The sequence below is a fragment of the Nylanderia fulva genome, unplaced genomic scaffold (genome assembly GCF_048542155.1).
Source record: "Nylanderia fulva isolate GAGA-0341 unplaced genomic scaffold, ASM4854215v1 Scaffold4, whole genome shotgun sequence".
In the NCBI taxonomy this organism is placed as follows: domain Eukaryota; kingdom Metazoa; phylum Arthropoda; class Insecta; order Hymenoptera; family Formicidae; genus Nylanderia; species Nylanderia fulva.
The window spans coordinates 4,071,520-4,088,228 of NW_028190476.1; the positions used below are offsets into that span (position 1 = coordinate 4,071,520).

The 16,709-nt window shown below is 34.9% G+C and overlaps 3 protein-coding genes across 14 annotated transcripts in view; 2 read left to right on the forward strand and 1 right to left on the reverse strand.

Moving 5' to 3' along the window:
- The window catches only part of Dh31-R (Diuretic hormone 31 Receptor), a 151,667-nt gene extending 147,464 nt beyond the window's left edge, over nt 1-4,203 (reverse strand). Inside the window, exons 1-2 of one of the 12 annotated variants that reach the window (XM_085486065.1) lie at nt 3,609-4,203; nt 2,565-3,002 (exon numbers count right to left, since the gene is read on the reverse strand). The gene's annotated coding sequence lies outside the window, so the exon portion shown is untranslated. The remainder of the gene's footprint in view (nt 1-2,564; nt 3,003-3,608) is intronic. The other 11 variants (XM_029309439.2, XM_029309438.2, XM_029309437.2 and 8 more) reach the window with 11 other exon arrangements.
- Nucleotides 4,204-7,536: 3,333 nt separating this feature from the next.
- Nucleotides 7,537-9,473, forward strand: LOC114936288 (uncharacterized). Its single transcript, XM_029309446.2, has one exon. The coding sequence runs from the start codon at nt 7,628-7,630 to the stop codon at nt 8,903-8,905; it is 1,278 nt and encodes a 425-aa protein (XP_029165279.2). The 5' UTR covers nt 7,537-7,627; the 3' UTR covers nt 8,906-9,473.
- Nucleotides 9,474-14,642: 5,169 nt separating this feature from the next.
- On the forward strand, nt 14,643-16,577 carry LOC114936287 (uncharacterized). Its single transcript, XM_029309445.2, is given in 3 exon segments — nt 14,643-15,280; nt 15,282-15,993; nt 16,327-16,577. Coding segments are annotated over 2 exon segments (1,281 nt in total). The 5' UTR covers nt 14,643-14,704; the 3' UTR covers nt 15,987-15,993; nt 16,327-16,577.
- The last annotated feature ends 132 nt before the right edge of the window (nt 16,578-16,709 follow it).

Here is a 16,709-nt window from a genome sequence, read left to right on the forward strand (position 1 = left end):
GTAGTAATTATATTTTTAATTATATTCAATTATTTTTAATTCAGAATTATGTAATCGTAATTCGCCAAAAATAAAGCCATCTGTGATTCTAAATTTTATTTATCTTACATAAAGATCGCATCTATCATCGCACAATTTTACGCGCCAGAGAGAGAACCTAAATTTAGCGCTAAATGGATTAGATTGAAGTTTTTGAATCATGATTAATGTTTGTAGGGTTAGCTTATCTGTAGCCTATAAAATAACATGCCAACTCTCGACTCAAGAATCGTAAGTATGAAAATTAACGCCGAGTCAAAGCGTGCAAAATTATCTACATTGTTAAAAAATATTTTTTCTAACAATATTAAATTCGAAGAAAACCAATATCCATTTTACAACATTTTTAATGGATAATTTTTTTAATAAAAAAAATACATTTAAAAAATCTTCGATTTCTACGTATGTTTTTATGGCATTTAGTCATAAATTTTCATTTTATTTATTTTAATATTATTCAATGTAATCTTTATATTAATATGGATGAAATAGCGAATCACTACATTTAATGCTAAATATTCGCGACACGCGTAGAAAATATGAGCGCTCTTGCAATCTGTATAGATAATGATAATTATCCTGTTACAATTATAATCTTATTACAATTGCTAATGCTTTTATAACTCACGCTATAAAAGTTTAAGTATTAAACCTTATCGGTTTCAAGAATCAGTTGCTTCTTGGATCGATTCTGTGCTAAAGAAAATTTAATAAAAACTGCTTATACACATATATTGTGCATTATATAATATTGTAAATGCAAGCTTTCCAGGAACTTGTATTATATCCTATCTGATCTAGTTAAACAAAACTTCGATCATTATTTTTCGTGGAATCTTCATTACATAAATTATTGGAAAAAAATATTTTCTTTCTCTATTGGAGATTGAAATCTCAATCTCAGTACATAATTCTCGGTGTATAATAATTGGCTTAGAAGGCACTTTTTACGAATTAACGTCACAAATGTATCTCAAGCATCTGGTTTATTGATCTGGTTATCTAATTAAGATTCTTATATGATGCACGAGATATATGGCAAAACTTTATTATGAGAATTACAACGCATATTTCAAGTATTAAAATATTATCTAATTTTTTGCGCAGTCTCTCTGGGACAAAGTTATTAAGATTAGTCTTATAGAGCGTCAGAAAAATCTAGCAGCAGAATCATCAGTCTTACGTAAGCCTTACAAACGTCCGTTTTTCCCAAGCACGTCTGACTATTTATTTCCGTTAGTTAAACAAAAGAGAAAAGTCATTGAGCGAGATTAACACGCGCGTGATCCGATAAACACGTCGGAGATTCAATTCATCGAAAAAAATTATATTCTCGAAGTTAGAAGTTGTTTTTCAAATCCTTCTTAACAGGTATTCTCAAGAAATTTTTGCAACATCCTCTCAAATTAAAAATATGTTTTGGTAAGAACAAATAGTCATATATTTTTTTATGCAAACCGTTCATTATTTGGTCTTATATATACAACATGAATTTTCTCTTATAATTTACTCTGAAAATCATGGTAATTGTGTGATAATATGGGTATATTAAAAAACTTTCATAAAAATTTCTCTGATTAATATTTATCACAACAAAAATATTAATATCTACCACAATAAAATATAAAAGATGTTCGATTAATTTTACTATATGTACGTATTAATTTTTTTTATTGTGGCAAATATTAATTAGAAAAAATCTTATAAAATTTTTCTAATACCATATATTGTCTCATAATTACTATGATTTTCAAGGTAAATTCTAAAAGAAAATTCTCTTCATGTATAAGCAAATTAATACAGTAATGTATATGATTATTATTGAATAATTTTAATATATTAAAAGAATGAATAAAGTTAATAAGTAAAGATGATTCGTATAAAAAAAAGAGTCAAACGACTTAAGAAGAGTTTATGAGTAAATAATGTGTAATATAATCTCTCTTTAATTCAGAACTTATAGGTCTCATGCTCGGTTTACACAATATATACCACGTCTATAATTTCTTTAAAATCTTTCTTGCTTGTGTGCTGTGAAATAATGTATTTTTTTAATATAAAAATAAATGCCATTTCTCTACATTTTTTTATAATAATAAGAAACAAATTACGAATATAATCTGATAAATTAAATAATCTTTAGTACATTTCACATTCAAAAAATATCCAAAAATACCCAGACATAGCCACAATAATTATTAACATTATTTTGATGTCAAAATGCCTACTTCTGCTTTCTGGTATAAATCTAAAAAATTTTTAAAAATGAGAATACAATTTTTTCGATCTTCCATGAAGATCGCGAATCCCTCGCGCTAATAAAATAACCTTCGAATTAGCGGCCGTACATAACATATATATGTTTGATACCGATATTCGCACGGTAATTGCACACACACAGACAGAGCCACACCATACACACACACACATATATATATATATATATATATATATATACACACAACGTACAGCTTGCTTCTCCATTTGAATAATGTCATCTAGTCAGCAAGGACGTGGGTACTCACCAGGGACGTGCTCTCAGCTGTAGATGCACGATTTCCCGTTCGTTTCTGCGATCTTCGGCCGTTGATGGAGGACGATTGCGAAAGGAAGAAGTGTCTCTTATCGCCACCGAACGCACGGAGATGACAGTTCGAAATACGACGATCGGCTTACGAAGAAGCCCTCCTCGCGTACCGATCGTCGTCCCGGATCGCAACGGATCATCGGGAAATTTTCGCCAATTCTTGCCGATCGATCGTTATGTATTTCGCGCACACTTCAATAATAATTATCAATTCGCGCGAGATGGCACACGAGATCTCCGTGAAACTTTGCGAGGGAAAGTGTATTATACGCTCGAGCCTATAACGAAGCACTTTGCGAAACTTCTATTATTGCCGGAAGACATTCGCGCGAGAGAGAAACCCCTTCGTGTAGAAACTCATCTCTATATAACCTCTCTTTAACCCGCGTTTAGCTAATTTGCGTGTTTATTTAACGCTTCACGAACGTGTAAGATATATATATATATATATTATATATATATGTCTTGGTCGGGCCGTTTTTACCAGAAACGTGTGTAACACTGCATCTTATTGACGCTTTTCTCCGACGCAGATAAATCGATATATGACTTTGAGATGTTTAAATCGCTACAAGTGTTAATTGCTACTTCGCGGAGAGCGCGACACAACTTACGTGAAGTTGACGGCGTTTCGCGTCATAAATCACTCAGCGCGTTGCCAACACTTATATATTAACAAACTTGCGTAATAGGATTAAAAATGAAAATGAAAACTTTGCAATAGCCGGCATAGTAGCGCTTATTAAAGTAAGCACCACTACTATAGTATAAATGGTAAAAACGATTTAATATGATAAATATAAAAAAACCGAGAAATACAAATCATCGAAACAATATTGAATATAGGAAATTATTTTATATTAACTACTACAATAGCATAAATGGTAAAAACGATTTAATACGATAAATATAAAAAAAAAACCGAGAAATACAAATCGTCAAAAAAATATTGAATATAGGAAATAATTTTATATTAACCTACCGTTCGAGAAGCGTATATAAAAAGTTATTCTTCGAAGGGAGGGATCATCTCTCGACGAAGGTGAGAAATAAATAACATCCTTTTCACTCGCGAGAGAATAAAAGTCTCATTATTATCTCGCCTTTTTTCTCTACGTACGCGCAATATTATTATTATTATATGTGCACCGATTATATCCGTCGGCGGACACACGTGGCCGTTGCGCTTCCGCTCTCCTGCGAGATATCGGCGTCGCGCCGATATCCTCGAAGTCGCGTTCTCGCGCTTCGACTGTCCGCTTCGCGCGCTCCCGCGACTCTTCTCCCTCGCGCGCGCGGATTCGTTTGAGGCGAACTTCAGAGGGCGCGTCCGCCCACTCTCCCTCTCTAATCCACGCGCCCTTTTTGACACGCGCGCGGGAATTAAAATAAGCGTAATGTATGTATGTACATCGGATTAATATATCGATATAATCGGGGCGCGCAAAAGTGTGAACGAGTAAGAAAAAAACGAGCGCCGATTTTTGCACCCAATAGGTGCGTTTCGACGAAACACGCGGACGCGCAGCTGCTACTAAACTACCGCTCGGGCGCGAACCGAACGTCAACTCTCGAAATGCGCGCGCCGCCGAGAAACTGGCGGCAATGAATAGACGGCTCCCCCGCCGATGACGACGACGGCGACGACGACGATGTCGACGACGACGCCCTCCGCAATCATCAAATAAAACAGTCCCGCAAGATATTGCTGCCCTCCTCATTATTTCTTATTTCCCCTTCTTTTTCCGTCATAAACTTTTCTGAATTCATTTCTTCGCGAGGAAACGATTGAATGCTACGCGAAATTTTATACGATAAAAAAAGCGCGCAAAAACTTTTCACAATTTATTTATTGCACTTGTCTGATTGTTATTGATAGAGACACGCTTTTGTCAGCTTGTTTAATTAGATTTTTTATTGCTGATGTATAGCCGTTCGAAATTATAAATCATAAATATAATTGAAAAAAATGCAACGAGAAGTTAACTTTGCTGTGCAGAAAAAGTGTGAAAACTATTTGGGAAATTTGTCTAATTATATTTTAGCTCACATTGTCAGTATGATTTTATTAAAATATTAATATATATTTGACAATTCCTTTGAGAACATTTATTTGAATTAAATATCTTTAATAAAATTAAATGAGCGGTCTCGACATAATGTCGATGGGATATTCTCTTTTATCTTTATTTGAAAAAGTTCGAATAGCGTTTCTCTTAATAAGGAAAGAATATTTTTCAGAAAAAGCCAGTACATTTACGCTTTGTAAAGAAAAGAAGGGAGACGTAGAAAATGTACCTAAAAGGGAACGCACAATAAAGTAGTTATATAAGAAAAAGTACTGGAAGGTACATTAAAGTTTTGTTTTTCCTAGTCACATTTTCTCTCTTGAATTTTCTTGCGTCTGGTACATTAAAAGCTTGTAATATCTCAAGATTCTTTTCAGATATCGCACGCGTTCCGAAACGGTTCAATATTATGGTTTCGCCGGAAAATAATTAAATGATTTTTAATATAATCCGATATAAAAATAAAGTGTCACTGACGTAAGTGCGAGACGACAAAAATAAAACGAATCTATATTTTTTATAAAACGGAAATACAAAAAAAAAGATAAATCTTATATATAAAATAGTATAATTTATTTCTTTTTTTATACAAATAAAACAAAGTGGCCAAAATTATATACTCACATTATGTGTGTGTCGTCCGCAGTTGGGTACACATATATTAAGTATCATCTCGAAATGTCAGTCGAAGATAAATCGAAGTGCGCACGTGGGCAAACACAATTTGTCCGTTGTGATGTAAATCGAACTAATAAAACAAATTATATAGAGGAATTAGCTATATAAGTAGCGGATAAAATTACTTCTCGCAATCAGCTTTGCGGCCGAGCATTTACGTGATTAATTAATGATTAATAATACAAATATGAATGTGGTGCGCATACGCGTTTTTGACCGTCTCTTCGAACTCTCGATAAACTTCTTACAAAGTATTCTACATTGCCGATTATTAATTAACATTACTGATTGCTTTTGACATTGTCGACTACTAATATAATGCAAATTCATGCTTCGTCGTCGAGAAGTTCCTGACATAAATTTGGAAATCCTGACATACGTGCTTTCTATTTCCATGAATTATTAATTAATTGCAAATTAGTAGTCCGTAATTCGCTTATGAATAATTTACAGGCATATATGTATATAACATGCAATGAATTATTACATTAATATACATTAAGAATAAGTTATTGAATTAATTACATTAATAATAAAATGATAAAGAATTATTAAATAATAAATGTGCATATTACTTGTATACATTTAATAAAAAGAAGTTCTACTGTTACAATTTGTACAGAAGGTTAGTGAATATATTTATGAGTAAAACGACTTATGTATGTATATGTATATTATGTATATTTATACTTGACTGTTTTTTTTTTAATTAAATAAGTTATATTTTAAGCTTAATTCAATCGTGCAAAAATAATTTTTTTGATGATTGGGATAAGATGCCAAGATTCAATCATCCATACATGATATATTATTGAAGACATATCGCCTTTGATCTATTAGATATAATATAAATAAGAATTAGAGCATGATTTCTATTTTATTTGTTATTTGCACGTATACATCTTTTTTTATTTTTATACGTTTGGGTATAATTTCAATAATATAAAGAAATTTTTACATGCACCGGAAATAAGTTAGGAGTTCATATTTTTTGATAAACCATAGCTCAAACAATTGCTCCTTTATTACTCTATCAGATTGCAATTGCTCCTTTTTAAAAATATTTTTTTAATATATACAAAAAACGTAAAATTTATAATTTTTACTGATAAACATTTCTAATAGTTTTCTGCAACTACATGTAGCATAAAACGAACGCTCCTTATTGTAATTGCTCCTTATTGCTCCATTATTTTCTTTAATGGCATTTTGTATTAAAAATTAAAAAGTTAATTATTTGATAAGTGACGACATCTCCATTTAACGACTGTCTATCAGAACTAAAGTGCTCAACAGCTAATGGCGGGAATATTCAAACACGCATAGCAATAATTCTATTATTCATAACTATATCTTGAAGAGTGTACTCAACATGTCTTATAAATTCTTCGGTAGAATGATTTCTTCTCGTTTTCTTTATTAGAAAATTAAATTGCTTTATTTGAATATTCATTCCTTCAAGATAAATTCACAAAATACTAATCATTTTCGTATCAAATGCTATGACAGATATTCCCACTGACATCATCGTCCATGTCTTATCGAAGTAATATTATACGTTGATAACGCAAGATTTAGTACAGCCATAAAATGAATTTTACCCATATTAAATGTCTCTTCAAAAATATCGTTCTGAAAATATAATGATACTCTTTGTTAAACTACGCGAAGTCGTATTTTACATACATGTTCCACTATCTCATAACAAATTGATAAGTATCGAATAGAATAAAAACAAATGTCACCTTCAAATTTTATCTGGAACATTTCCAGAAAAGTTAACATTCTCAGCCTCTTCAAGATGTCGCATATTAGCTATACTTCTTTATCATTATAAGATCTTACAAATATTAACGATCAATTCATCTCATATCACAATAAAGAATGTATATAAAAAAGAGATTATTTTTATGCGAATCTCTTGAGAGACATGTATCATTCGTTGCATTAATGCATCAGATATCGTATGCATGTGTACAAAAATTTTTATCAGAACTTTGATGGAAATATATCATTCTATAGATATAATAAATTGATAATGTAATGATACACTTATCTACGACAAATATACAACGGGTATAAAAACGAAAAAACTGTCTCCGGCCCTGTTATTTCTGTTCAATAGCAAGCAGCATTTAGTTTAACAAAGCAGATTCACCAATCAAGAGATGCTATGCGGTCATTTGATTGGTTGAACGAGGTCTTCAAATGATTATATGATAAATATAAGAACCAACTGTGAATACCAGCCAGAATGTCTAATACCGCCGTACAGATAAAACCGTGTGAAACAAAGCATGTTACCGATGTTGTCGAGAATACTAACAGCATATACAAATTGTTCTCGTTCGAAGAAGTAAAAGAAGTAACGAATCGCGCGTTGAACGACGACGCCACTGTGGTAGAATATGCTCTTCAACCATATTCCGAAGGCAAGCTCGGATATCTCAGCTCTCATTACCGCCTGGACGTACGCGCCTCGACGAAGAAAGAAGAGACCGTCTCTCTCACGTTCTTCCTCAAGACTATACCTTTCGAAGTACCCGAACAAGCTGATTACGCGGCAGAGAAGGGTGTCTTCGAGAAAGAGGCCAAGTTTTACGGTGTTATAATGCCGTTGCTTCGCAAGGGATTCCGCGGAAAACCATGGTCGCCCATGTGTTACAAGGTGACAAACAACTATATAGCATTCGAAGATCTAGGTGGCGAGGGTTATTCGACGCGAGACAAGCTCTTCGACGAGACGCTGGTGCGCGCGGGTTTAAATAGCCTCGCAAGATTACACGCGGCCTCTTTGTTGGCAGAGGCGCGTCTCGATGTACCCTTTAATCAATTACACCCTGACGCTTTTACGGAGAAAGCCTTCGATCGCGAGGGGCTGACGCGAAAGTGGATGGAAGTGGGCTTCGAGCTGGCCGTGGTCATAGCCAAACGTCATGGATTCGACCCTCATCTGGTACGCGTGGCTTGCGAACGAATATATGACATTACGGAGCCGTCGAGCACCAAGATGAACGTGGTCAGTCACGGAGATCTTTGGGGCAACAATCTTATGTTCAATAACGACGTGCCGCCCAATTGTTTGCTGGTGGATTATCAATTACTGAGGTACACTCCGATGGCGCATGACATCGCGCAGTTCCTGTATCTGTGCACGGATCGTAGTTTCCGAGAGACACGGGAGAACGCGATGCTGAGGTACTATTACGAGACGCTATGTGAGATCCTGGACGATCATGGGGCGGTTCGAAGACCCTGCTGGTCAGAGATAGTCCAGGGTATGGAGGAGCAACGTTTGGGAGCCCTTATTACCGCGGTACTCCTCTTCCCTACTATTTTGATGGATGAGAGTCTCGGCATGGAAATTATGGGTGATTCGGAGACCTACGCCAAGATCTGGTTTGAAGACAGGACGGAATTCGTCTTGTCGAACATAAAGAAAGACTCGATCTACGAGAGAAGGATCACAGAAGCCGTCGTCGAACTGGCCGAGCTTGCTTCGCGACTAGATCAATTACCGAAACCATCTTAAAAATCAGACGCGTACAATTGATGAGTATCAATTCTCTCATGTATATTCTAAATTTTTTCATTTCGTCGAGAAGCTTTGTAGGATTATATTATAATTAACGAAAGACATTTGTTTCGAACATTGATAAGTTTATGATGTCGTAACACTATGATGATCTTCAAATGAATCAGTGGACGATATGTTGTCTTGGTCAGGAAATACAGTAGATAGGAAGGATCAGTCGTGAATGATGAGTTATACGCTTGATTCGTCAAAATTCTCCTTTCGGTGTAGCTGCACGTTTTGTCGGCCGTGATACCTCATCGTTATCACTTAAATCCGAGAGACCGTCTCGCTCTGAATTGTCATCATTGTCTCTGAAAAATTAGGACAAGATTAACATATGACGGTGTGTGTAAACATTTAAATACGATAAGGATTTGCAGTTGAGTTAATTCTATATACCTAAAGCTTTCAACGTAACAATTCTTGTCAACGACGAGATGAATGACGAGCACAGCAATTTCATCAGCAGCAAAGTGTAAGCCGATACGCTGAGCAACTGGAAAAAAGAAAAAAATAATAATTAAATTTGTATAACTTGTAATTTATATGTAATATTGATTTAATTTTTTCTGCAGAATTATAAGTTGAAGAAGAAACTTTTCGTATTTTGATAGAAGTCGGTAACCGATTAGAATAGACAATCGGCTAATTAATTTTAAGACTGACGCGACACATCTCCCAATAAAAATTTGTGCAATTCCCGTAATCTTCTACTTCAGATCTAGGTTGATCCGTCTCTGTCGCAACCCACACGAATATTCTCCGTAATGTGTACGTTTTAGTGACAAACGAATAAATTATATATTATCATAACAAAGGCACGAAATATTTAAGAGGATGAGTTGAAAATGATTAAAATAATAAAATTACTTTTGCTTTTTTTTAGAAAAAGATAGCTAATTTTCTAAATACATTATGAAGCTATATAAAATGATTTTAAACATGTATAAATGTTTAAACAATGTACTAAACAATTTTGAACGCTAAAACGTCAAAGTTTTGGGATAAATTTTATATTTTTTAATTTATTTTTTTATAGAAATTATTGGTCCAATTATCATTTTTTAAATCGATTCAAAAATAAAGTATGATTTAATTAGTTCGGTTTAAAAAGTTGTAATTTTATCAAAAGTTATGAACAAGTCAAACTGTATTAAACTATATTAAATTAACATTTAGTAATAATCTCTGTAAAAAATTTGATCAAAATGAAAAAAATGTCTATGTTAACTTAATATTAAAAAAAGAAATATATAGGTAGTAATTTTGTCGTGATTTGGACGCAGTTATGTTTTTTATTTTGTCGCGGTGTAAAAATGATACGTCAAGATTTATAATTGCGGTCAAGAATTTTCATTCGAGTGAGGAAATATAAGACTACCAAAATTACACTGTGGAATTACTATATTTCTTTTATCAGCACAAGAGTACTCCACGTAAACACTTCTTATTTTACCTATTATGTGATAATTATATCGTTGATGAGTCTGGAGCGTATATTTTTTGACGTTTCTCACTTTTTAGGATGACGTGAGTGCGAGATAATGACTTCGGTCAATTTTCAAGGAACCGTACGAGAATATAATCGCGAAATTGCGAAAAACGACAGAGAGACGTGTCGGAGAGTGTAGTTTATTATCGTTTTAATCGAGACAATTACCACAAACGCGCATAAAGCCTGACCTATCCTTACGTCTTTATTCTTAGTAAAGAGAGGTCATCACTGGAGCACTTGTGCGTTAACAATATGTTAAACGTTGGAAAAGAAGATATCTCGCTCGCTACTTTTGGTGCGAAAATGTTATTTTTCGCGCGAAAGGAAGAAAGATGGGACCGGTTGGGGAGGAAGGGGGGTACCCTTAGCTTTCCAACGGTAGGTCGCTCAATTGTTTCCATGCGCTTGGAGGGTTAGGACGGCTTATTCTGTGAACCTCTGCTTAGTGGTCGCGTCGAACTTGTGATGGAGAGAACGATAGAGCAACGCTATGCGATAAAGTTTTGCGTGAAGCTGGACAAGACGCCGCTGGAAACTTTTGAAATGCTCAAGAAAGTTTTCGGGGACGATTGCCTTTCCAAATCGCAGTCAAACAGATGGCACAAGATGTTTAGAGAAGGTCGGAAGGAGGTCGCCGACGAGGCCCGCGCAGGACGCCCGTCAACATCGCGAACGGACGACAATGTGACTCGTGTGCGCCAATTATTGAATTCAGACCGTCGAATGAATGTTCGCTTAATGTCGGAATTATTGAACTTGCCGAAAACGATTGTTCACGAGATTGTATCGGAAGACTTGGCCATGCGGAAGATTTGCGCAAAACTTGTGCCCAGAGTGTTGACCGATGCGCTAGTCTCTTACAATCTATATTTAATGCGAATGATTACTTGAATAATTATATTATGAGTCTTACGTCATAAGTCTCTGCGTCATGAAAGACGTCACATATAGTAATGTATGTGCATTTATATAACATTTGCGGAAATACGTCTATGTGTTACAATTAGCATGAAAAAATCCTGTATGTACTAAAATTAGAATAGAGAGAAAATAATAAAATATAGTAAGAACTTTGTGAAATAGAGTCACTTTGAGTATTTTTAAATTATTTCAATTTTTTCAATAATGTTTTGCGTGATCTCAACAAATTTAAAGTCGTTGATCAAGTCAATAAAAATGTTCAAACCTATGTCTGAATGATTACAAAAGAAAAATAAGAGATTATATTCAAATTTAACTTTTCTATGAATATGTGCTTTCAAAATACATTGTTTATTTACAGAAAAAAAGAACAGGAGACACAGGAAGATTATTAAATAAAATGTATCTATATAAAATACTTTATATAAAACATGTGCTTTAATTACAAACAAAAGATTATTTAAAATTAATTTATACAAATACTTATACAAATAATAAGGAAGACCATCTACTTAATATTTACGTAAAATACTACTAATTAGTATATTAAAAATCTTGTCATTTAATATTTTCTCAATATCGAACAGGAAGTTTTAATTAAGGTGAAAACGTATCCTCTTTCGCACATCTTCTGCGTTACAGATCAAAAAGAATTCAACGATCCTGTCTGTTCATGGTCATCGCGCATTCAAGGTGTACTTGAAATCAGGACGGTATACCCAGTATATCTTGTTATCATCTTCTTGTTATCATTGGATGAATAGGGACCGAAAGTTGCCTTTAAAACGCGTCCTCCGATAGCAGCGGAATAACACCGCACGTAACTAAGTTCAATAAATTTCTCGGCACGATGAGATATTTCACGATGAGTTTATTTTCGAAACGAATTAATAATAATTATTTGACACGATAAATCCGTCCATTACATCGAGCGACCTGCATTCGTTCCTTATCTGCCTTTTCCAATAGCGAGCCGGCTCTTTCGCTTCGTTCAAAGTCGGGCCAACTTTCTGCCCGCGAAGAAAAAACAAAGACGACTGATAACATTTATCGTTGCAAAACGTTAAAATCTATACTTAAGAATACACTATCACAATCTAAACTTAAAAATAAACAATGAGCAGGTGCTCCACAGCGCGCCAAAGCTACAGAGATACGTCCTCATATACGACTATTTGCCCTTCTTATCGCGCGCGTGGGAATTAAATAAACGTAATATATCGAAATAAGCGATATAATCGAGGCGCGCAAAAGTGTAAATAAGAAAAAAAAGCGAGCGCCGATTTCTGTATCCAAAAGTATTTCGGTGAAACACGCGGACGCGCAGCTGCTACTAAACTCCCGCTCGGACGCGAATCGAACTCAACTCTCGAATCTCGAAGTGCGCGCGCCGCCGAGAAACTGAATGGACAACTCCCGCGCCGATGACGACGACAACCCCCGTAAACGCCAAATAAAACAGTCCCGTAAGATTGCTACCTTTCTTATTTTCTCCTGCCTTCCCAATCCCATAAACTTTTCTCGATTAATTTATTCGCGAGAAAACGATTGTTGAATGCTACGCGAAATTTATACGATGTAAAAAAGCGCGCGAAAACTTTAACATTTTCTTTGCACTTGTCTGATTATTACTGATAGAGATGAGACGCGCTTTTACAATTCATTAATTTGTTTAATTATATAATATTTTATATTGGTGATCTGTAGCTGTTCAGTATTGCTTGATTATAAATCACTAGTAATATAATTAAAACGAAAAAAACGCAACGAGAAATTAACTTTGATGTGCACAAAAAAATGTGAGAATTATTTGGGGAATTTATTTTATTATATTTTAGCTCAGTATAATTTTATTATAGATATTAATATATATTTGACAATTCCTTTGAGAACATTTATTTGAATATCTCTAATAAAATTAAATGAGCGTTTTCGACATAATGTAGATGGGATATTCTCTTTTATCTTTATTTGAAAAAGTACGAATAGCGTTTCTCTTAATAAGGAAAGAATATTTTTCAGAAAAAGCCAGTACATTTACGCTTTGTAAAGAAAAGAAGGGAGACGTAGAAAATGTACCTAAAAGGGAACGCACAATAAAGTAGTAATATAAGAAAAAGTACTGGAAGGTATATTAAAGTTTTGTTTTTCCTAGTCACATTTTCTCTTTTGAATTTTCTTGCGTCTGGTCCATTAAAAGCTTGTAATATCTCAAGATTCTTTTCAGATATCGCACGCGTTCCGAAACGGTTCAATATTATGGTTTCGCCGAAAAAAAATTTAAATAATGTTTAACATAATCCGAGATAAAAATAAGGTGTCACTGACGTAAGCGCGAGACGACAAAAATAAAACGAATCTATATTTTTCTATAAAACAGAAATACAAGAAAACAACGACAAAATAAATCGTATACATATGTATATATAAAATAGTATAATTTATTTCTTCTTTTTATATGAATAAAACGAAGTGGCCAAAATTATACTTATATTATTTGTGTGCCTCATTCGAACTTGGGTATACATATATCAAGTATCGTCTCGAAATGTCAATCAAAGATAAATCGAAATGCGCAGGTGAGTAAACACAATTTGTCTTTGATCTATTAGATATTCGACATAAATAAAAATTAAAACAGGTTTCTATTTTATTTTTCGTTTGCACATATACATCTTTCTTTTTGTACGTCTGTATATAATTTCAGTAAAAGATAATATAAGGAAATTTTGATCAAATTCTATGACAGATGTTTGCACTGACATCATCGTCCATGTCTTATCGAAGTAATACGTTGACAACGCAAAATTTAGTATAGTCATAAATGAATTTTAAACTGCACGAAGTCGTATTTTACACGCATCTTCCACTATCTGATAATATTTGTTAATATTAACAAATTGATAAGTGCTGTATAAGACAACTTATGTCTCTTTTAATTGTCTCATCAACCTTTTCATGGAAGTTAACATTCTCTTCGATATATACTATATTAACTATTTCTTTATCATTATAAAATCTCATAAATATAAACCATCTTGTTTATCACAATTAAAAATATATAAAAAAGCAAATTATTTTCCGCGAATGTCTCTCATTGTCAGAAACATGTAGCTGCATTATTGCATCAGATGTCGTATGCGTGTACAAAAATTTTTATCAGACCTTTGAAAAAAATATGCCGTGCTACAGACATGTGACGAGATCAGTTAATAAATTGATAATGTGATGATATACTTACTGTCGACAAATATACGACGGGTATAAAGACGAAGAAATTATCTCAGGCCCCGTTATTTCTATTCAATAGCAAACGGCATTTAGTTTAACAAAGCAGAATGTCTAATACCGCCGTACAGATAAAACCGTGTGAAACAAAGCATATTACCGATGTTCCCGCAGTCAAGAGTAATAATACAAGCATATACAAATTGTGTTCGTTCGAAGAAGTAAAAGAAATAACAAAACATGCGTTAAACGACGATGCCACTGTGGTAGAATATATTATGCGACCGTATTCCGATGGAAAAATCGGATTTCTCAGCTCTCATTATCGCCTGGACGTACACACCTCGACAAAGAAAAAAGAAACCATCGCGTTCTTCCTCAGGACTATACCCTTCGAAGTACCCGTGCAAGCCGATTACGTGGCAAAGAAGGGTGTCTTCGAGAAAGAGGCCAAGTTTTACGGTGTTATAATGCCGTTGCTTCGCGAGGGATTCCGCAGAAAGCCATGGTCGCCCATGTGTTACAAGGTGACAAACAACTATATAGCATTCGAGGATCTAGGTGGCGAGGGTTATTCGACGCGAGACAAGCTCTTCGACGAGACGCTGGTGCGCGCGGGTTTAAATAGCCTCGCAAGATTACACGCGGCCTCTTTGTTGGCAGAAGCGCGTCTCCGATGTACCCTTTAATCAATTACACCCTGACGCTTTTACGGAGAAAGCCTTCGATCGCGAGGGGCTGACGCGAAAGTGGATGGAAGTGGGCTTCGAGCTGGCCGTGGTCATAGCCAAACGTCATGGATTCGACCCTCATCTGGTACGCGTGGCTTGCGAACGAATATATGACATTACGGAGCCGTCGAGCACCAAGATGAACGTGGTCAGTCACGGAGATCTTTGGGGCAACAATCTTATGTTCAATAACGACGTGCCGCCCAATTGTTTGCTGGTGGATTATCAACTACTGAGGTACACTCCGATGGCGCACGACATCGCGCAGTTCCTGTATCTGTGCACGGATCGTAGTTTCCGAGAGACGCGGGAGAACGCGATGCTGAAGCACTATTACAAGACGCTGTGCGAGATCCTGGACGCTCATGGGGCGGTGCAAAAACCCTGCTGGTCAGAGATAGTCCAGGGTATGGAGGAGCAACGTGTGTCCGCTCTTATTACCGCGGTACTTTACTTTCCTACTATTTTGATGGATGAGAGTCTAGGCGCGGAAATTTTGGGTGATTCGGAGTCCTACACCAAGTACTGTTTTGAAGATAGAACGGAGTTCGTCTTGTCAAACATGAAGAAAGACTTAGTCTACGGGAGAAGGATCACAGAAGCCGTCATCGAACTGGCCGAGCTCGCTTCGAAAGTAGATCAATTACCAAAACCGTCTTAAAAATCAGGCACGTAGTGTACAATTGATACTTTCATACATATTATAAATCTTTTAATTTCGTCGAAACGCTTTGTAAAATTATATATATTGTATTAACAGAAGATCATGTAGCACAAATTTAATTATATTATTTTGCAATCAAGCAGCGTGTAATTATAAGTTTGATATAGTTTTTATTATTGTTGTTAAAACTATTTCTATACGTATATTTTGTAATCTCAGTAATTAAGGACTATTACTGAACTTTGTTTTAACTTTAAATTATAATTATAGATTAATAAGAACAAACATTATTATTACTGTATGTACTGTTAAACTTTTGAAAATGCCGCTCATTCAGGTCGAACGAGAAGTCAGGCCGAGCTGTAAGATTATTTGAGGAAATTTACTAACACACTAGAACAAAAAGCAAAAGGGCTTTTATTTTTGATGAGTTAGTTTGAAAGTAGCAACGGCTATCAGCTGGAGGAAACGTTCAGGGGGACGACCGCGTTAACGTAGAGGTCCACAGCTTCTGTAGATATAAGCTAGTCAGCTGTACATACATCATTCATGGCATTCAAAAATAAAGAGCATATTTGTGATAAAAGATAAAAATCGTTAGTTTGTCCCTTTCCTAACATCCCTCATTAGATTCCCGCACGTCGGTATGGAACACCATCGTCAGGACGTACAAGTTCTAAATATCCTCTAGTGTTTAAATAATCTCTAGTAAAAAGTTTA

Excerpts from the sequence above, each read along its gene's own strand:
- LOC114936288 (XM_029309446.2), top strand. The coding sequence starts at position 7,628 with ATGTCTAATACCGCCGTACAGATAAAACCGTGTGAAACAAAGCATGTT.